This window comes from Melospiza melodia, chromosome 23 (genome assembly GCF_035770615.1).
Source record: "Melospiza melodia melodia isolate bMelMel2 chromosome 23, bMelMel2.pri, whole genome shotgun sequence".
Lineage (NCBI taxonomy): Eukaryota > Metazoa > Chordata > Aves > Passeriformes > Passerellidae > Melospiza > Melospiza melodia.
The window spans coordinates 8,560,832-8,583,299 of NC_086216.1; the positions used below are offsets into that span (position 1 = coordinate 8,560,832).

The 22,468-nt window shown below is 41.2% G+C and overlaps 1 protein-coding gene across 1 annotated transcript in view; it reads right to left on the reverse strand.

Moving 5' to 3' along the window:
- LOC134428537 (zinc metalloproteinase-disintegrin-like batroxstatin-2) overlaps positions 1-22,113 on the reverse strand; it is a 30,625-nt gene extending 8,512 nt beyond the window's left edge. The window contains exons 1-15 of the mRNA XM_063175305.1: positions 21,970-22,113; positions 19,398-19,498; positions 18,738-18,814; positions 17,178-17,256; positions 15,532-15,608; positions 14,833-15,028; positions 14,337-14,399; positions 12,656-12,727; positions 11,862-12,031; positions 10,706-10,790; positions 8,568-8,698; positions 6,753-6,930; positions 5,120-5,209; positions 3,685-3,880; positions 822-924 (exon numbers count right to left, since the gene is read on the reverse strand). Coding sequence (XP_063031375.1) covers positions 822-924; positions 3,685-3,880; positions 5,120-5,209; positions 6,753-6,930; positions 8,568-8,698; positions 10,706-10,790; positions 11,862-12,031; positions 12,656-12,727; positions 14,337-14,399; positions 14,833-15,028; positions 15,532-15,608; positions 17,178-17,256; positions 18,738-18,814; positions 19,398-19,498; positions 21,970-22,018 — 1,667 coding nt within the window. The 5' untranslated portion in view covers positions 22,019-22,113. The remainder of the gene's footprint in view (positions 1-821; positions 925-3,684; positions 3,881-5,119; positions 5,210-6,752; positions 6,931-8,567; positions 8,699-10,705; positions 10,791-11,861; positions 12,032-12,655; positions 12,728-14,336; positions 14,400-14,832; positions 15,029-15,531; positions 15,609-17,177; positions 17,257-18,737; positions 18,815-19,397; positions 19,499-21,969) is intronic.
- Between the last annotated feature and the right edge of the window lie 355 nt (positions 22,114-22,468).

Below are 22,468 nucleotides of genomic sequence, written 5' to 3' on the forward strand. Positions count from 1 at the left end.
ATTACATTACATTACATTACATTACATTACATTATATTACATATAATAATATATAATGTAATGTAATGTAATGTAATATAGGATAGGATAGGATAGGATAGGATAGGATAGGATAGGATATGATATGATATGATATGATATGATATGATATGATATGATATGATATGATATGATATGATATATATTATATTATATTATATTATATTATATTATATTATATTATATTATATTATATTATATTATATTATATTATATTATATTATATTATATTATATTATATTATATTATATTATATTATATTATATTATATTACATATAATAATATATAATGTAATGTAATGTAATGTAATGTAATATAGGATAGGATAGATAGGATATAATATAATATAATATAATATAATATAATATAATATAATATAATATAATATAATATAATATAATATAATATAATATAATATAATATAATATAATATAATATAATATAATATAATATAATATAATATAATATAATATAATATAATATAATATAATATAATATAATATAATATAATATAATATATGATATGATATGATATGATATGATATGATATGATATGATATGATATGATATGATATGATATGATATAATATGGCATAATGTGCACACCGTTGCTCTCTCACCTCATGATTTAAATCCACTTTTCTTAGCAATTACTTCCCCCAGTTTTCAGACAGAACAAGAAGGAGCACAGGGCTGTGCCATTCCTTGTTTCTGTCTCCTGATTAGAGTAGGAATGGCCTCTCTTCCCAAATCCCAGCACATCCCACAGCCCAGTGCTTACTTTCTCTTGCAGGGGAGGAAAGTGCCCTGTTCCTTCCTGCAGTACCCGAAGTACTTCCCCATCTCGTTCACATTGTAGCAGGAGGCTTCGCCCTCTCTGGCCTCTGCAGGAGGAAAACAATAAATAGGGTGAGTTTGGGATCACAAACCAGAACTGGGGATATTCCAGCTCCTTCCTTTGCTCTGGAAATGGCCTTTCCCAGCCAAGTCATGGGCATAAATGAGTTTCTGGAGAAGAGAAAGTTCCAGGGACACCTCAGAGCTCCTTCCAGAGCCTGAAGGGGCTCCAGGAGAGCTGGAGAGGGGCTGGGGACAAGGATGGAGGGACAGGACACAGGGAATGGCTTCTCACTGGGAAAAGTGAGATTGGGGTGGGATTTTGGGAAGGAATGAGCGTGGGGAAGGGCTGGGATGGAATTCCAGAGCAGCTGTAGCTGCCCCTGGATCCCTGGATGTGCCCAAGGGAAAGGAGAAGGCTCCATGGAGAGCTCAGAGCCTGAAGGGGCTCCAGGAGAGCTGGGAAAGGACTGGGGACAAGGGATGGAAGGACAGGACACAGGGAATGGCTCCCACTGCCAAAGGGCAGGAATGGATGGGATGTTGGGAATTAGGAATTGTTCCCTGTTGTGATATACGTTATAAAATAATTCGTGCTGAAGGAAATTAAAAACCACAGCATTTTGTGTACTAAAGGCAGCGTCGTGCACCAAGCAGTAATAGGCTAAGTGACGAGGATGGAGATTCAAACACCAGGAGGACACTGTCTCCAAGGATGGATATTTCAAGGGATTTTTCCTCTGACAAGACCCCAGCAAGAGGCATTTGATAGGCACCATCTATAAGATAATACTCAACCCCAGTTTATCTCAGAAGATTTTCACCTGACAGGATTTCAGCAGTTATTTGCCACTTCTGAGAAACGGGGCAGCAAGAAAGAAAACTGTGATAATATGCTAAAGAAGGGCCTCTTCCAGAGCCCAAAATGCTGTATTTCTAAATGATATTTATTTCTCAATTTTATTTATTTTATTTCTAAATGATATTTCTAAATATCATTTAGAAATAAATGATATTTGGAGACCCATGGGACTTTGGTGCAATAGAGGCCAAATCCTGGGTTTCCCTGGCTCTGATTGCCTGTCTCAGAGTCAAATTGCTTGTGGTTTTTACCAAAATTCTACTTTGATTATTTAATAAATTTCCTTAATTATTAAATTGGAGTATTCATTTATAACACCATGAAGGTGGGAAGGGGCTGGGGTGGAATTCCCAGGGAGCTGTGGCTCCCCTGGATCCCTGGCAGTGCCCAAGGCCAGGCTGGAGCCCCCTGGGACAGTGGGAGGTGTCCCTGCCATGGCAGGGGTGGCGCTGGATGGGATTTAAGACCCTTTTCAGCCCAAGCCATTCCCCAGCTCTATGAAACGCTGCTTTCAGAAGCACCAGATGTGCCAAATCTGGCTGTTAATTTGAAGGACAGTCATTTCCTCTTCCTATCTGGCCAAAACCACTTCCCCAGCTCCATTCCAACTAACTCAGACATGTTCTGCAGAAGAGGAATGTGCTCCCCACTTCCCGTTTCCCTGAAAGCACAGAGCACGCCATGCCCTGAGGTCTGGCTCATGAGCTACAACCACTGACAGTAGGAAACAGAAAAATCATCATTAATTATGCTACAAACTGGAGATTATTTTTATGGATGGGCTGTCACTGTCATATTTTCTGAAAAATCCCTTTGCCAAGATTTCTTCTCCTGGGAAATGAGAAGACTCAGAGAAAAAACGATATTATCTCATTTGCTTCTCCCTGTTTTGCTGCTTTGGACCATGGCTGGAGATTGTTTACCAACAGGTGCATGTTTGATTGGTTCCATGTGAATTGTTTTTAATTAATGACCAATCACCGCCAGCTGTGTCAGACTGAGGAGCCAGTCATGAGTTTTTCGTTATCATTCTTGTTAATCCTTCTGTCTGTATCCTTTCTCTATTCTGTAGTATATATATATACATATATATTAAGTATAATTGGAATATATATATATACACACTATAGTATATATAATATAATATATATACTATATATAATATATATAGTATATGTATTATACTATACTATATATTAGTATAGTATAATATATAGCATAACATAACATAACATATTATTATATTCTACTATAAATATTATATTACATTATATTATATTATATTATATTATATTATATTATATTATATTATATTATATTATATTATATTATATTATATTATATTATATTATATTATATTATATTATATTATATTATATTATATTATTAATAGTATAGATGTTGCTATATATTATATATAATTATAATACATATTATATAGGTTAGATATATTATATTATTATATAATATATATAATAAATTGTTAATAAATTACTATTATATTATAATAATGTAATGTAATAATATAATATAATGTAATATAATGTAATGTACTGTAATGTAATGTAATATAATATAATGTGATATAATATAACAATGTGATATGATATGATATATGATATGATATGATATGATATGATATGATATGATATGATATGACGTGATGTAACATAACATAATGTGATATGATATTATATGATATTATATGATACGATGCAATGTAATGTAATGTGATATAATAATAAATTAGCCTGCTAAGAACATGGAGTCAGATTCACTCATCTCTCACCTCGTCCTGGGGACCCCTGCAAATACCACAAAGCCTGAGCTGAAGAGCAGACCCACAGTTCCTGAGGTGCAGTGGATCTGAGGATGTGATGCAGAATTCCCTCTCCTGTCTCTCGTGCCCAAGCCAAGCCGATTTTCAGTGCCACGGGGAACTCACCTGGCCCAAAGACGTGTTTGCACTGGCTGTCACGGGTGGGACAGGTGCCCATGTAGCAGTAGCCCTCTCCAAATCTGCAGGGGTGCCCGTTGACACGGAAGCGATCCTCGGGGCAGCTGGGGGAGCGCCCCGTGCACATCTCAGCCAGGTCACACTCGTCCTTCACCGGCCGGCACACCGAGCCCGACTTCTTGAACTGCGCAGGGAGCAAACGCCACACTCAGCACCCAGCTCCTCCACACTGCCCAAAGCACCCAGCTGAGGGCTGGAACAGGCAGGAAAACCTCACTGCACAGGGGTGGGGGCAACAGCCTGGTCAGAGAGTGAGCAAACGGCTTTGTGTGCTCACAGAGGCCTTGGGAGACTTTGTAGGGAGTTGTAGAAGAACAATGATAACTTGTTAGTATAAACAACCTGTGTTTTCCTACTCTTTCTGTTCTTCCAAGGACTGTTTGTGAGAAAGTTTTTGTTAATTAGCCAATCAAGTAGAAATCTAGTCAAATCTATCTATGAAAGAAGAGAATTTTCATATTAAAGCTGCTCTTTTGCAAACCAGCCTTGCAGTGAATCTGTGTCATTTCTTGCTCAATGGTGACACACAGGCTGTGTGAGGAGCAGGATCCATATCTCACTTTGTGTTGGATCTCTCAGTTCTCAGGGGTTGCCTCTTGTGCCACAGCTTTTATTGCCAGGAGAAAATGGCCAACCAAAGGGCTCATTTCTGCAGGGTGGTGGGAGACTGAGGGAGTTGATGGTGGGGGTTTGGGGTGGGCAGTGACAGCACCTGAGGGAATGTGAGGGAATGGCTGGAGCTGTGCCAGGGAGGGAATGGCTGGGGATCAGGGAAAGGCTGGATTTTGGGAAAGGCTCCTTCCCCAGAGGGTGCTGGCACGGCCCCGAGGCTGCCAGAGCTCCAGAAGTGTTTGGACAGCACTCTAGGGATACCCAGGGTAGGATTTTGGGGTGTCTGTGCAGGGCCTGGGGTTGGATCAGCGATCCCACAAGTCCCTTCCAGCCCAGGCCATTCCATGACTCCATGACAGTGCCCTTGGCAGTGCTGTCAAACACAGGGCCCAGTGCAAGGTGAGCTCCTGCTTTATTCCAGCAGGGGTGAGGATCTGCAGAGGGAGGGTTTCTCACCCAGCAGTTCTCACAGGGGAGGGCAGGGGTCTCACCTGGCAGATTTTACAGGGGAGGGCAGGAGTCTCACCTGGCAGTTCTCTGAGGGGAGGGGTCTCAACTGGCAGATTTTACAGGGAAAGGGTCTCACCTGGCAGTTCTCACAGGGGAGGGCAGGGGTCTCACCTGGCAGTTCTCTGAGGGCAGGGGTCTCACCTGGCAGATTTTACAGGGGAGGGCAGGGGTCTCACCTGGCAGTTCTCTGAGGGCAGGGGTCTCACCTGGCAGATTTTACAGGGGAGGGCAGGGGTCTCACCTGGCAGTTCTCACAGCACTCCCCAGAGGCACAGGCAGCTCCCGAGCTCAGCTTGCAGGTCTCAGGGTCACAGCAGTCGTTGGTGCACTCCTGGGACGGAAGCAGAAGTCAGAGCTGGGGACAGGGACCCCACACCACTGTGCCTGGCTGGGATGGAAGTCTGGCACCCACCCTTGGCTTTTTTGGGGAGCACCTTCCCTAAAATGCCTAGGTTTGCAGGGAACTGGGGGTTTGTGCTGAGCTGCGGGGATGGCTTTGTCCACTCTCAGTTCCTCTGCCACCCTCCTGACAAAACAGGGCTTCAACCTTCCCAGCACTCAGCACATCCCCAGACATCCCAGCTCAGCAGTTTGATGACCGCAATTTCTGCTTCAGCAAGAGCTTTCAGATTACAAGGAATTCATTTAGAATAATGAAAGACTGTGTAGAGTTTAAGCTTTCTAACTCCTTTGCCTGGCACTGTTTTTATACACCCCAAAGGGTCTTGCCAGCCATTCTGGATTTGCTGAGCAATGGCTCAATAGCAATTAGCAATGGCTCAGCAGCAGGGTTAATTGAGTAGCTGTGAATCCTACTGATAATGTCCATTTTACCAGGCTGGCATTGCCAGTGTGGCCATGGGATCATGGTGTTGTTAATGGCATTGAGATCTATACACAACAGGGAGTAGCCATGAGCCTACTGAGCTTAGAAAAGAGAAAGATGACTTAACATTTACTTGAGCAGGAACTTTCATTCCAAGTCTGTATTTTTTATTTGAAACATTGTGCAGCTCCAAATCACATGCAGTAACATGTGAAGCCAAAATTCAGCCTGTTTTAGTTTTACTGGTGTGAAAAATGCATGTATTTTATGATTGGCTTTTCGCAAATATTAAGATGAATATTATATGTGTTGTGTTAGAAAATAATGCTGTATTAATTTTCTTAAGTACTGTGTTAAATATAGTTTTAGGTTATAAAAATTGTTAAAATAGAAACTATGCTATGTAAGATGCTTTGTTTAACAAGAAGCGAGATAACAGCCACAGGACACCTAGATCTTTCAGAGAAAAAGAATTTATTGACTTCTTATGAGAAGAAACTAACTTCTTCCCGCCTTGGAGGCGCTGTTAGGATTAGAAGGAAGAAGCTGACACTGCCCAGACAGAATCCTGTGTTTGAATGGAATTTATGCATCACGTATGAGGTGTATGAATATGCAACAGGCTATTGTTTTTAAGCGTTAATCCTTTGTTAGCAAGGGTCCTTTTTCGGGCAGGTACCCAGACGTCCCTAAGTCTTTGTTTTTATTGTCTCATATTGTCCTAATTCAATTTGTCCAAATTGCTATTACTCTAATTGTGTTACTATTCTTTTTAACTATTTTATTACTATTAAACTTTTAAAAATTTTAAAAACAAGTGATCGGCGTTTTTCACCCTGGGACACAAATTTTGCAGCAACAGGTTGAAGCCCTCATTCAAAAAAATCTGATGATTAGAAGAGCTCACTGAAACAATATATTTTATGCTTATCATTGGACTTAAAATGCTTCAGGGATACACCAGGGTTGCCAAACAGCAGTGTCCACGGCAGGGACAGCCAGCCAGCAGCAGCCCAGCGTGGGCAGAGCCCTGTGCCCCCGCGGGTACCTCGGGGGTGCCGCAGTCGCACTCCTCGCCGCGCTCCACGAAGCCGTTCCCGCAGGAGGCCGGGGCGATGATGCTGCCCTGCTCGGGGACGTTGCTCAGGCAGCGGGGCAGGTCGGCCAGCATGAAGGACTCGAAGCTCTGCAGGCTGCACGAGCTGAACTCCTTGGGGATCACCGAGCTGGGGGGACACAGGACGGGTCATGGTGGGATGGGCCCAGGCAGGGAGTGAAACATCCTTGGGCGAGAACTGAACATGAGACTGTCCCCACAGCTCTTGGGGGAAACATTGTTCTAAACACACATTTTACATTTAATGTTTTATATATATTTATTATATATCTAACATTATATATCTACATCTATATCTATATCTATATCTATATCTATATCTATATCTATATCTATATCTATATCTATATCTATATCTATATACACATACATATACATATACATAACATTATATATCTATATCTATCTGTCTATCTATCTATCTATAATTTAATAATATATATTTAATTATATATAAAAGTCATATTTAATATATATTTCTATATTAAATATATTATATATACTATATATAATACAGTATATATACTATATAGTATACTATATAGTATATATACTATATAGTATACTATAGTATATATACTACTAAAAATTATTTCTATATAAATGTAATCATTTATATCCATTATATATTAAAATTAATATTGAATAACATATTTATATATATAAAATATATATATTATAATATATTATTATATATAATAGTATATATATTATATTAGATTAGATTAGATTAGATTAGATTAGATTAGATTAGATTAGATATATTCTATATAATTATATATGGAATATATGTATTATTATATATAGAATATATTATATATAATATATATAGAAATATATTATATATTATTTATAAAAATTATTTTAGATATATAAAGATATATTATATATATTTAGATATGTAAAAATGCAAATATATATTCAATTATATATAAAATGATATTTAATAATATATTTATATATAAAATATATCTTTATTATATACATACAAATTACTTTTAGATATGTATCTCTAAACATATATAATATATATTAATTTGATAATATATATTTAATTATATAAATATTATTATTTAATAATATATTTATATAATAAATATATTATAAATAGAAATTATTTTAGAGATATATATCTAAGTATATTTAATATATATATTTAGAGAGATATATCTAAATAATAATTTAACATGCTAAATGTTAAATGTACATAAATAAATGTAAATATATATAAAAGAAATGTAAATACACATAAAATAAACAATATAAATAGAAATATATAACATATATTTAGAGATACATATATCTAAATAATAATTTAACATGCTAAATGTTAAATGTACATAAATAAATGTAAAGAAATAAAAAGAAATAATATAATATAAATATAATGTATATATTTAGATATATGTCTAAATAATAATTTAACATTTTAAATATTAAATGTACATAAATAAATGTAAAGAAATAAATGTAAAAATAAAGAAATATTTATAAATAAATAAATGCAAATAAATATACACATAAACTTTTTTCTAAATATACAGGGTCTAAAGTCGTTTTGGGCTGGGTTTTTTGTGGGATTTCTGTCTGGGGATATCTGACAATGGCCTGGGATTTCACGCATTTGTTAAAACTGATTAGTTGGAATAACGGAATGGAACACTCTCCCTGGACAGAAGCCGTGTCCCAGCCCGGGGCTGGCAGCTGCCCAGAGCCCCACTCAGCCCCGCCGTTCCCCGGCCCCACCTGACGGTGTCGGTCATGATGCAGATGTCATCGTTGCACGAGCAGGCCTTGGTGTCGTGGCTCATGCCCAGGTTGTGCCCCATCTCGTGGGCCATCGTGGCTGCCACCGCCACCTCGTTCCTGTTGTGGTCCTGGGGAGCAAGGAAAGCTGTTCGTTATTCCCATGTGTGTTTTACAGCACCAGCAACAACAGAGAAAACAAAATTGTGGTATTCACACGCCCTGTGAACAGAGAGAAGCTGTGAGACGAGCAAAGAAGGAAAACCCAATTCTGATCTCGCTCGCTGTGCCTGTGCTGTGCTAAAGTAGAATGCAATGTGGAGATGGTTTAGCCACAGTGAGGATGCTTTGTTCCCTTGGCCTGTCAGGGCCAGGTGTGTGCGTGTGTGTCTGTGTGTCTGTGTGTGTGCGTGTGTGTGTGTGTCTCTGTGTGTGTGTGTGTCTGTCTGTCTGTCTGTGTGTCTGTGTCTGTGTGTGTGTCTGTGTCTGTGTGTCTGTGTCTGTGTGTGTGCGTGTGTGTGTGTGTCTGTGTGTGTGTCTGTGTGTGTGTGTGTGTGTGTATGTCTGTGTGTCTGTGTGTGTCTGTATGTCTGTGTGTGTGTGTGTGCGTGCGTGCGTGTGTGTGTGTGTGTGTCTGTGTGTGTGCGTGTGTGTGTGTGTCTGTGTGACTGTGTGTGTCTGTGTCTGTGTGTGTGTGTGTCTGTGTGTCTGTGTGTGTGTGTGTGTGTCTGTGTGTGTGCGTGTGTGTGTGTGTGTCTGTGTGTGTGTGTGTGTGTCTGTGTGTGTGTCTGTGTCTGTGTGTGTGTCTGTGTGTCTGTGTGTGTGCGTGTGTGTGTCTGTGTGTGTGTGTGTGTGTGTGTGTGTGTGTGTGTCTGTGTGTGTGTGTCTGTGTGTCTGTGTCTGCGTGTGTGTGTGTGTGTGTGTGTGTGTGTGCGTGTCTGTGTCTGTGTGTCTGTGTGTCTGTGTGTCTGTGTGTCTGTGTGTGTGTCAGACTGTCACGGGGCAGTCAGGAGAGAATCAGAGGTGAGTTCTGTTCTGAGCAGTTGCGAGCAAGAGTGAGGGCATGGCAGTTTCAGTTTAGGTACAATGTACATAGATTAGTATCATAAAGTAATAAATGAGCCTTCTGATGATGGAGTAAGATGCATCATTCTCTCTTGTCACCAACATCAGAGGTCAGAGTCACCTTTCATTTACAATAAAAAACTCATTTACAATAAAAAACGACAGTTTTTCTTTACCTATAGCCTATCATAACTACTGTAATTACCATATTCATGTTACTGTTCTCCAGTCACTCAAAGTCAGTACATTACAGTTTAAGCTAGAAGTTGTTTTTCAGTTTTCTTGCAGTGGAAAATTCTGCGACTTTTTATACTTGCCACATTTGCTGCCTTGTTTGCCTGTGCTATCTTCCTGCTTGGTAAAAACATCTTGTCCGAGGTGGGTTTATCCTTTGCTCTAAGCCATAAAACCCCTTCTATCTAACACACCCTTTGCCTCCAGTAAGACTGGCTCAGCAATTCTTTTCTTCTATATCAAAACTTGCTTTCATTTTATTCCATCTTCAGATTCTACATTTAAAAATCTTTCTGCCAAGCACAAATATCTGTGAGACTTTTCTTGTCCAACTTTCATCCTTCCCAACACAAGCGGAATTGTCCTCACGATGCACGAGGGGGTCACGTGGTGCTCACCCCATCTGTGCATCTATTTGGATTATATTTTATTATTTAATATTTAAAGATATTTATAAATAGAAATATATTTATTAAAAATATATGTATTTATAAAATAGACACCCTGGAGGTGTGCATATCACGTGTTTGCTTTCTTTAACCCCCCGCACTTAATTTAAAATAAAATCCCAGAATCCCAAATGGTTTGGGCTGGAGGGGACCTTAAATCCCATCCAGTTCCAGGGCAGGGACACTTTCCTCTATCCCAGGCTGCTCCAAGCCCTGCCCAGCCTGGCCTTGGACACTTCCAGGGCTCTGATTTTGAATTTTTACAGTCCAATAATGAACCAGAGAACTGAAAGTGCCCTAAACCCAACAATATTCACAAAGGTTCTTCGCTGGCAGAGTGAAAAAAAACATAGGAAAGGCTTTAAAAAATGAAATAAAAATGAATCAGACCTGAATAATACCTGCAGAAAATGAATCACTGCATATGGATTTCATGAAGGCCAATCCAATCGTGGTGCCCTCAAAGTCCAGGCCTCTGGAAGGAAGCACAAAGACACAGTGAGATCAGAGGGTGCCCAGGATGGGCTCTGACCTCAGGGATCTTCTCCAAACCAGGCTGGAGGTTCCATCCCCACCTCCAGACAGATTCTCACATCTAATCAAATATTTAATATCCCTGCAAATAAAAAAAACCAAAACAATTGAAGCACTTTTTGTTTTAATATTTACTTAAATTCCGTGGTGGTTCATCAGATTTAAAGCATTTGTTGGAGTGCAAAGAGCTCCAAAAGCAGCAAAGGGCTGGGATGAGTCAGGACCTCTGGACACAAGACAGAAAAGTGAGGTCAATGCTGGTTTAATTTGGCATTCCCTACATTTTTGGGGAAATTTAAATCATCATCTTCCTGGTAAACTTCATGTTATGACTCTTTAAGTTGTCAGACTTTGCTGAAGTCCACAGGCACTCAACTTTATTGAGTGAGCAAAACCAGAAGAGTCTTAGATAAGGGAAAAGTTCCCCTTCCCTGTTTTTGCAGGGATTCTGTTGGAAGGATTGGATGCTGTGTCCTGGCAGGAATTTATTTGCACTCCAGGACAAAAAAAGAAAAAAAAGAGAGAGAGACAGCTTGGATTTATTTTTATTTTTTTGTCCTGGAATTGGTACAAGGCAGTCCTGGAATGGGTGAAATCCGGGTCAGGATTGTGCCACTGATTGGTGACAAAAGAATAAAAAATGCCCTGATTGTGTTTGGTGAGCGATTTTTGAGGAATAAAATATGCCTGGAATGTGTCTGGTGACCATTTTTTAAGGAATAAAAAGGGTCTTGAATGAGTTTGGTGAGTGATTTTTAAGGAATAAAAACGACCTTGAATGTGCTGTTGACCAATTTTTAAGGAATAAAAAAAGGGAAGGGAAGGGAAGGGAAGGGAAGGGAAGGGAAGGGAAGGGAAGGGAAGGGAAGGGAAGGGAAGGGAAGGGAAGGGAAGGGAAGGGAAGGGAAGGGAAGGGAAGGGAAGGGAAGGGAAGGGAAGGGAAGGGAAGGGAAGGGAAGGGAAGGGAAGGGAAGGGAAGGGAAGGGAAGGGAAGGGAAGGGAAGGGACCCACGTGATGAGCTGAGCGTTGTCGTTCCTTTTCCTCTTGAGCAGATCCGACCGGCGCCACTTGGAGAAGGCCTCCAGGGTGAAGCCTGCATTCCTGGTCAGGGGACACTTGTCCCCATCTGTCCACACCTCCAGGCCAACCAGAGCCACGTGGGTGTTGATGGCTTTATAAACCTGCAGCAGAGAATTAATTAAAAATTAATAAAAATTAAACAAAGCCTCATCCTGGTACTTGGTCACTTTGCCACTCCAATATCCACTCCAGACCTAACAAAGCCTTTCCAAGCTCTGAATTCCAAAAAAGTCTCACCAAATAAACTGAAAATCTGATTTCTCATCACATTTCAACTTTAAAATGGGGTTAAAAATAATTGACTTGCAAAAGAAATGAAGAATCAATTTATTCTTTTGCAACAACCTTTCACTTGAGAAGTGATTAAAAAGCATCTTAAAGTATTGATAGAAATAATTGAAATAGGAGTATAAATAATTAAAGTAGGAGTAGAAATAATTCTTATTAAAAATCTCATCTCTGAATGCAAAGAACAGGAGAATAAATTACCATGAAATTGAGCTTTCATTCATTCCTACATGTAACAATGGGAATTTATGATGCTTACATTAGAAAGAATTTATAAACCACTTGGATTCTGTGGTTTCCAATAGAAAAACATTTTAAATAATTTGGATTTCAATGGCTTTCAATAGAAAAAAATATAAATCATTTGTATTTCAATCTTTTTCAATAGAAAAAAATTACAAAACACTTGGATTTCATTGCCACTTGTTTGCTCTCACCGTGTTGATGTAGTTGACTATTCCAAATATCCTTTGTCTTATATTTTTAGCATCTTCATCGTATTTCTTGTACTGAAAAGGCAAATACAGCATGTCAGGAAAAGGAGAGGGAAAAGGGGATTTATCAGGAAATAAATATCCTGCAGAAGATTGGTTTGCAAACCATGCCATGTATAAAAATTCATGCTTTATTTTATGTTTGATGTAGGATTTTATCAGATATTGGGTTTCAGTATCAGCCCCTTCCAAAATGTGAATTTCTGTGCAGGGTGCAGAGAAGGAGTTGGGCTCAATGATCCTTGTGGGTCCCTTCAAGCTCACAATTATCCCTTCAATTCAGGATATCCCCTTCAATTCAGGATATTCCCTTCCAATTCAGGATATTCCCTTCAATTCAGGATATTCCCTTCCAAATCAGGATATTCCCTTCAATTCAGGATATTCCCTTCAAATCAGGATATTCCCTTCCAAATCAGGATATTCCCTTCAAATCAGGTTATTCCCTTCCAAATCAGTTTATTGCCTTCCAAATCAGGATATTCCCTTCCCAATCAGGATATTTCCTTCCAGCTCAGGACATTCCCTTCCAAATCAGGATATTCCCTTCTATTCAGGATATTCCCTTCCAGCTCAGGATATTCCTTCCAAATCAGGATATTCCCTTCCAGCTCAGGATATTCCTTCCAAATCAGGATATTCCCTTCCAGCTCAGGATATTCCTTCCAAATCAGGATATTCCTTCCAAATCAGGATATTCCCTTCCAGCTCAGGACATTCCCTTCCAAATCAGGATATTCCCTTCCAAATCAGGATATTCCCTTCTATTCAGGATATTCCCTCCCAGCTCAGGACATTCCCTTCCAAATCAGGATATTCCCTTCAATTCAGGATATTCCCTTCCAAATCAGGATATTCCTTCCAAATCAGGATATTCCCTTCAAATCAGGTTATTCCCTTCCAAATCAGTTTATTGCCTTCCAGCTCAGGATATTCCCTTCCCAATCAGGATATTCCCTTCCAGCTCAGGACATTCCCTTCCAAATCAGGATATTCCTTCCCAACCAGGATATTCCCTTCCAAATCAGGATATTCCTTCCAAATCAGGATATTCCTTCCAAATCAGGATATTCCCTTCCAGCTCAGGACATTCCCTTCCAAATCAGGATATTCCCTTCCAAATCAGGATATTCCCTTCTATTCAGGATATTCCCTCCCAGCTCAGGACATTCCCTTCCAAATCAGGATATTCCCTTCAATTCAGGATATTCCCTTCCAAATCAGGATATTCCCTTCCAAATCAGGATATTCCCTTCAATTCAGGATATTCCCTTCCAAATCAGGATATTCCTTCCAAATCAGGATATTCCCTTCAAATCAGGTTATTCCCTTCCAAATCAGTTTATTGCCTTCCAGCTCAGGATATTCCCTTCCCAATCAGGATATTCCCTTCAATTCAGGATATTCTCTTCAATTCAGGATATTCCAGCAGGACAAGCACTGCAAGGTCTTTTCTGAATTCCTGCCATCTCCAGGTGGGAATTTCAAATGGAATCCCCTTTAGAAATCCCATTTCCCAGCCAGGCCCTCACAGCTCTTGTAGGAGCCCAGGAATACGAGTTGGGATGCCCTGGGAAGCTCCTGTGGGGCTGATCAAACCTGAAATAATAATTCCAAAACTCACCAAAGCATTGTCCGCAACAACATAGAGCTCCAGGTACTTCTTTGATTTCAGGTAGGCTTTCATCTAAAGGAATCATGGATTAAAAGTTACTTTTAAGAGCTTTTCCTATCCCAACCTTCGCAGTTTCAAAGCTGTTTGTTAATTACTGAGGGGATTTCTTTGGCCAGGTCATTCAGAAGGGACTGGCTTGGGTTTAAATGATAAGAAGTAGGTTGGATATTTAAATTTTTATTCAGATATAGAAGGTAAAATAGATATTAATGGCTATTTAGGTGTTAAAGGTGCACTGGGCACCTGTTAATAAAGGCAGGAAGGTTTAACTCAGCTGGTGACTGTGAAATCTCAGATCTGGAACATTTTGTTCAGGTGTTTAGATCTGATCCCACTTCCCTGGCTCCTTTGTGAAGGTGCCACCAGGCCAAGTGGGGTTTGGGCTATTTAGAGTTTTCCAGTGGCCACAAATCCCCTTTCTGTGATGGGACAGCCATGTCCTTACCTCTGGGCTGTTGCTGGACCTGAAGATGGCCTTGATGGGGTCACTGGAGTCCTGTTCCCAGGAGTTGTTGACCAGCCCACAGGTTTTGATGGACTCTTGTTTCAGGGCCTCGTATTTATAAACCACGTGCTCATCCCTGTCCGAGGCTCCCAGGGGCTCAATGAGGAACTTCTGGCCACGGGTCTCAAAATAGCCACTAAAAAATGGGTTGGAATGTGAGGTTTTGGATCAAGGGAGCATTTAGAGACCCAAGCATAGAGACCCTTGGAATATTCCAGCAGCCTGAGGCAGAATGCAACAGTTTAGAAACAGAAATTAATTATCAAAGATTTGGGTGCTCTCAGTCAAAGAGAAGCTGGGTTTGGAATTAATTTGATTTATTAATTTTATCAATTTTTATTAATTTGATTTAAATTTGGGGGGGGGGGGGGTTGTGCTGACAGAAGTGGTTGAAAAGTGGATTTCATTCCAGTGGGAAATTCAAAGATGTTTTCATCCTGATTTGAGGTGAAAAGCTGAAATATTGTAAGGAACTAACAGTAATTATTTTTCTCCCTTCTCCCTCTGTTTTTCTTTGGAGAACAAGTTTCCCAAGCCTGAATAAAAGCTCACGTGACTTCTTTCCATGCTGATCCTCTCCTATGGGAACATTTACCCCAGAAGCTGCACATTCTGCTCCTGGGACCCAGCCCCTCTCACCTGAGGCCTGTGCAGGTGCTGATGCTCGCCACAGACTCAGCATCACCCTCCACGTGGCCTCCATAGTAACAGTGATCCTGGTGGGAAAAAATCCTCAGAGTCAGCTTGGGGTGTCCATGGGCTCCACTGGATCCAGGGATTTCAGAAAACAAATTCAACCATCTACAAATTACAATGAAGTGCACCACTTGAAGAAGTCTCCCATTAGGAAATGCTTAATAGGAATTTTAAAAGTTCATGACCATTTCCATGTTGGCTGTGGACTCATTATTTTTATCCTTCAACACACAAACTGTGACAAAAACCAACAATTCTGGGCTCTGGGCAAAGCACAGCACAGAAAAATAAGAATATTCCCACTCCCTGCTCCAAATTAAGCACACACTGCTGGGCTCTGCTCAATTAAAGGCTACGCCAAATTATTTCCTTGAGCCCAAATTTCAAGGAAAGGCTTTTTAATTATCCATCAATTAAATGCATTAATTTCAGTGAGATTAAAATACAGGTATTATATTAAACATGGATAGGAGAAATTGTTTTGGGACTTAATTGGCTGAAGGATTTATGGTTCCTGTTCCTGTGTTCAAAGAGACTTCAAAGTCACTGAGGGCTTGAGGAGAATTTTACCCCAGTGTTTTCCTGAATGGAATTCTTAAGAATCTGTATCCAAGCCTTCATTCCCTGTGCCTTTTGCTTTCTTGTGTGGATTTTGATTTAACTTTGTAATTTATTTGTCTTCCACCACAAAATGCCAACTTTGTCACAGGGAAAAAGACATCCTCAAAGGGAAAGTTACTGGGGAAAAGAGGAGGATTTATCTCCATCCTTTGGGGATACAAGAGGAAAAACTCCTGACCACAATCCAACATCCCCAGGGTAGGAAATTCCTGTTCAGCCCAGGTAGGGCTCTTCGAGTTTGTCTTTATCCAGGTTTTTCACTGGATTCATTGTGGAAATAATTGGAGCACTCAGAAAAAAATAACCCAAAATAACCAACCCAGAGTTCTTTATGCACATTTATTTCATTCAGAACCCTCCTAATTGCACCTAACAGAGAAAATTGAGCTTTGAATTCCATATTGTGCTGTCAAAACCCATCTCATGAGCTTGGAGGAGAACTTCAGGTGGGGAAGATCAGTGTGCAGTGAATAAAAAATCCCTTCAGCAGCAAGCCCCGTTTGTGTGCAGGTGCAGAAGTGATTTGTCAGGGCTCAGAGGAGGCAGCTGGGCTCACAGAGCGTGGCTGGAAACGTGAGCCAGGAGGAAACGGGGCCTTATCGGGCTGGATCTCCCTGGGATCGGGCAGGAATGGAGTCACGGGGCTGGGCAGGTGGAGCCAAGGGTTCGTGGCAGAGTCGGGAGCTTGAAAGCTTTGGGATGGCCCTGGCTCCCACTCAAGGCTGGAATTCAACCCAGACATTGTTCAGCAGCCACGGAGTGGTGCCTTCTTGGAAGCCAAACCGTGGAGCTGATTCCCAACAGGCACCAGTGACCAACCCCAACTTTCCCATCCTTCACCCTAAATGGCTTCAAACCTGGATTTCAAACCTTTCCTTTCTGTCTCATGTCTCCCATTATTTCACAGATCCATGAATCTCATGGACCTCAAGACTGGAAGCAAAAGGGAGAAACCCTTCCTGTATTACCTTGATGCGAGGAGTTGTCGTTATTTGTCGGCCGTCAGCAGAATAAAGAGTTTCAGAATAATCCCCAGCCAGGAGATCCCTGCAAGAGCCAAGCAGTCATTACTCCAAGGAAATAAATTGTTGCCATGTAGAAGTGAGGTGATGACACAGCACAGCGAGTATGTGGGGAATTCAAACAATTACTCAGGTTATTCTTAGTATCGGAGAAACTCGGGAAGCAAAAGCTGCAGGGAGGGGAATTCTGCTTGCTCATAATCCTTACTCAAACAAAAAGACTTTCCTAAAGGAAGAAAGCAATTAAAGTGTGCTGATTGCATGGGATGAACTCATCTCCTGGCAGATCTGGATACAAATGTATAATTACATATTGATTTTATTTTTTTTTTTGGCCCTTTTTACATCTTCCTAAAAGCAGCACATCTGCAGTGACTCCTGTTTGGGCAACTCTCTTCCACCGCCACAATCCCATTTCTCTTCAAACAACAGAATTTAGTACAACACATTTCCCTCCCTCCACTCCAAATATTTGGATTAGATTAAAACAGGGGCGAGCAGTTAATTATAGACTATCTTTAACATGAACTGATTATGGCACTACTGTATTTGCACAGCCTCTGGAAAAGCACCCATTAACCCAGACTTGTTGGAGTGTGTGTTAATGTTCTGCTGGAGCCAGACTTTCCATTTCCAGGAAGATTCGGTCAATGCCAGGTTATATTTGGTAACTCCAGGTTCAAGAGAAGTAGTGCTAAGGTAAACATCTGTATCAATTTATCTATTTATCTGTCTATCTATCTATCTATCTATCTATCTATCTATCTAGCTATCTATCTATCTATCTATCTATCTACCCATCATAATTTATCTCTCTCTATATCTGTCTATAATATAGAGATATATAAAATATAGAGCCACAGAATGATTAAGGTTGGAAAACACCTCCAAGATCATTGAGCCTGCCCTAGAATCATGGGATGGTTTGAGTGGGAAGGCACCTGAAAGCTCTTCCACTTCCATGGGCAGGGAACCTTCCACTGTCCCAAATTGCTCCAGCCTGGCCTTGGACACTTCCAGGGATCCAGGGCAGCCCCAGCTCCTCTGGGAATTCCATCCCAGCCCCTCCCCACCCTCCCAGGGAGGAATTTCTTCCTAATCCTCAGATTAAACCCTCTCTGTCTCAGTTTAAAACCAACCCCCTTGTCCTGTCACTTCAGCCACAATTCTATAACCCAAAGACTATTCATGGTCACAGAAAACTTGTGAAATAATAGAAAAATATCAAATATGCATTGGATTTAACAATTTAGAAAGGAAATGGGGGAGCAGAGTGGTAGCAGGAGGTGAAGTCCCCTCCATCATGGCAATGTCTCATCCCAAGCACTTCTTCCATATTCCCAAAACAGTGACAGGATTCTTTCCCTCCCCTTTTCTTTCCTTGCCATTGAAATGTTGCATTTACCAAACCCCTTCTGTTTCACAGGGCCCTGATTGCTGGTTTTTGGCAGGAACACCCTGCAGTGGCTCCCAGTGAGAATAAGGGCAGAGCTGAGCTGAACCTACCGATTTTTTTGGAGCTGCAGCACCACTTCCTCTCCATTGGCTTTGATCCCATACTTCACTATGTCATCATATGTGCTCTGTAAACAGATTCAAGTGTCAGAAAATGCTCTGCTGCAGCTCCTGGCCTCACCAGTGGTGTTATTGGAATGCCAGCCGTGTTCTTTTCCTCCTCCTCTCACCAAAACAAGGATTCTGCCAGGAGCAGGATAAGCAGGAGGTCGCTCTGTTTGAGGGGTTTTAATTAGAGGAGCAAATTTGACTTTGCAAATTCATTTCTGCCTCCAGAAGCACAAATCCTGCGTGCTTGGGAAAGGGCTGAGGGTTCAGACACTTCCACAACACCTTCTGGAATTGCACAGAATTGCTGCTTTTAATTATTGGTTTCATTTAAGCCAAATTCAAGTGTCCACAGGTAATTAAAACTCTGAGTAGTATCAAACCCCACATCTTGGCAGAGACACAAGTTCAGAGATGGCCTTAGGGGTTCTCTTCTCTGAGGACACCTCAGCTCCTCCTCACTGAACACCACATCGCTTCTCCATGTTCATCTTTTGGAAGAGCGAATATTTGTCCAAATTCTCTTACCCTTGAATCCCAAGGGTGTTTTAGTTCCAGAAATCCTTCCCCATCTCCAGAATCACCCAAAATTTGATCTCCTACCTCTGAGCTGGTTCCTGCAGCTCTCCTGTGCACCGCGTGCAGTTTCTGCGGGTAAACGATTTCATATTGTTCAGCTCCAGAGAACTTCTCCCTGCTGCTCCCTGGAGAGTGATGAAAACACCATTTTAATTTATTAAACACCCAATTTTATGGCTGGCCAGGTGATTCTTTGGGTTCTTGCAGCACCCTGTGCTCCCCTGCTTTGCCCCCATCGCCTGATCCAACACCATTTTGGTGCATTTTGGAGGAGTTGCCCTCCCTGTCAACCTCCAGGTGTCCAAACATTTCTTGCAGTTCCCTTTGTGTTTCTTCCCCCAGCTCTGAGCAGTTCAAGTCCCAACAGCCAGCCAGCCATGCCAGTGCAGCCTTTCCCTCTGCATTTCCCAGTGACATGAACGGATGGATTTGGGTTTGTGGAATGAGCAATCTCCAAATCTCAGCACGTGACAGACAGGCCCAGACTGCCTCTGCACCAGCAGATAAACTTACACAATGCCAGGTCTGCAACAAGGATCCTGCTTTGGAAGGCTCTGGCACGTAAATAACTGCGGCAGAACTCTAAGAGAGGGTGGTAATAAATAATTACAACTTTTACCTCTTGAGTTGGGTTGAAGGAGGGACAGCAGAAGGCTGGGCGAGACATTTGGACATGGCCAGGTAAAATAATGGGAGACAGGGAGGAAATCAGGAAAATCTTGATGGTGCAAGAGTCCAGGAGGTTTCTTAACACCATTTTGAGTGGTCTTATAGGTCTGGAGGAGTTGTAAAGAGCTGGGTGAGGAAATGCAAGGCTGATATAAAGAATTTCTTTTTGTTTTCTGCTCTGAAGCTCAGCAAATGTGGAGCAAAGTCAATTTGGGGCCTGCCCTGGGTACACCCTGCAGTCCATCCTGGCAGCTGGGGCCAGGTTTTGGTAAAACAGAGTCAGGAAAAGGATGCTTGGTTTGCACCAAGGCAACAGCAGCTTTTGGATACCCTGAACTCTTTAACCTACAAATGGGAATTTCATCTGAATTGGTGAATCCTTGAGGGCCTGTATTTCAAAATAAACCAACAACAAAAACCCCCCTCAGCTGCCCAGAAAGCCAATGAAATCCCACAAAAACAAAGGAGCAAAGCACCTCCCACGGTAATTCCTGCCCCAGGCCAGTTTTTCCAGGAGAGAGGCCTCCAATTACTGTAATTTTCTCTCTGGAACAGGAGAGCACATCCTCGTGCAAATTGTGGCAGTAAAACAAACAGATCCATTCTTTTATCACTGATTTATTTGATTCAACCCTTTCCAAAAGTAATTGCAGAGCAAACCTGGTTGTATCTTGATAAAGCTGTTGATTAATAGTGCACAGGGATCCTGTGGCAGCTGAGCTGTTGCACCAAGCACGTGCTGGGAGCAGCTACCAGGTGTAACTTTACTACTGCCACTCACAACGGTGTTTTGTTTGTTTTTTTTTTAAGCAACTAATTATGTTTATTTTCCAAAAAAATCTGCTGCTTTTCAGATTTCTCTGCACAGGCCTCAAGTGTGTCCTTGTGCAGCAATCCAGAATGTTTCAGGCCTCTTGGAACACAGATCCCCAATTTTATCTCTCCACACCTTTGTGCAACTCCAGCCCAGAGAGTTCAAGTTAAGGCAAGGTTTAAAGGACGCTCAGGACTAAACTCATCCCTTCCCTGCAGTCTGATCCAGACAGAATTTCGAGGAAAACTGGTTGGTTTTGTTTGGAATGAATCCTTTCTTCGAGTTTCTTAATCAGTGCATTGTCTTTGCTGCCTTCAGGCTTTGTCTCAAGCTTGAAGGAGGAAGGAAATGCTTGGGCCTCCTACAACAACTTGTAACAAGAACAAATAATTGTGTGCTTTTCCAAGGGCTTCAACCAGCACAAAAAATCATTAAGGAGGATTTTATTGACAATGAAAGTGTGGTTTTGTCAAGGCAAAAATGGTAACACCTTAATGGTGTGCACATTTTTGGATATTCTGTGCAAAAACCAAATTATAGATTTGTGCCTGAATGCTAATTCTATGTTTAATTATGGATATAAATGCTGTACATGTTTTGTGCAGGCCAAGCCCTGAAAAATTCCATTCCCTGTTGACAGGAATCAAAAGAAATTGTTGGGGGAAAAAAAGTGGGATCTGTTCAGGTGGAGTCATTTGAACATAACCTGAAGAATCATGCAGATAAATAAAGGGTGATCAATACTTTCAATCAGGTAATTGCAATTGAATTCATACAGAAATCTGTTTATTTTATGGCCAAAATGCTGATAAATTGGTGTGACTGGATAAACTGCCTCTCCCTTTCAGGGTAAGTATTGCTTTAGTGGCTCACAAAACCAACCAGTTGTGTGTCTTCAGGCAATTATGGCCACCTTTCAAACAAGTAAATGCTGCTCTAAGTAAAGAATTACAGTGAATTGCTATGAGCAGAAAATCCCAAATATCCCTAACTCCATTTCCCAAAGGCTTTCACTCGCCGTTGCTCCCTATTATCTCCAGTTAATAATTAAAATTTCATACAGCATTATCCATAACAAAACTGGGTGAAGGGCTAAAACAAAAAGTGCAGTACCTTGTTGGAGGAGATGCAGCAGAAGAGCAGAAATGAGGAGGATTTTCATGCTCTGGGGTTCCTGGGGTGGGGATGTGGCGATCCCAGCGTGGCCCTGTCCGTGAGCTGCTCTGGGCTGGGAGTGAGAGGCAGGGACGGGCTCAGCTTTATCCTGCTCCTGCAGGAGGAAGTGTTTGCTCAAGGTGTTGCACAACACCCAAGGCACAGAGTGTTACAGCAAGGGGAGTTCCTGCTGCTGGGTCCCTGCCCCAAACATCGGGACAGGGATCGACCGCTGCTTGGATTGGCTTCCCTGAAAATGGGAAAAGGAAATGATTAACACAATCAATCAATAAACCAATAAATAGGGAGATGGGAGCTGTCATTGAGTTATAGAATGGTTGGGCTGGTCCTAATTCCATCTGCTCATGGTCTGGCTGGTAAAAGCTGAAATAAACCAGTGGAATGTCAAGGAATGGGAGAATTCCAGGATGTTTGGGGTAAAATAGGTCAGCAGGGC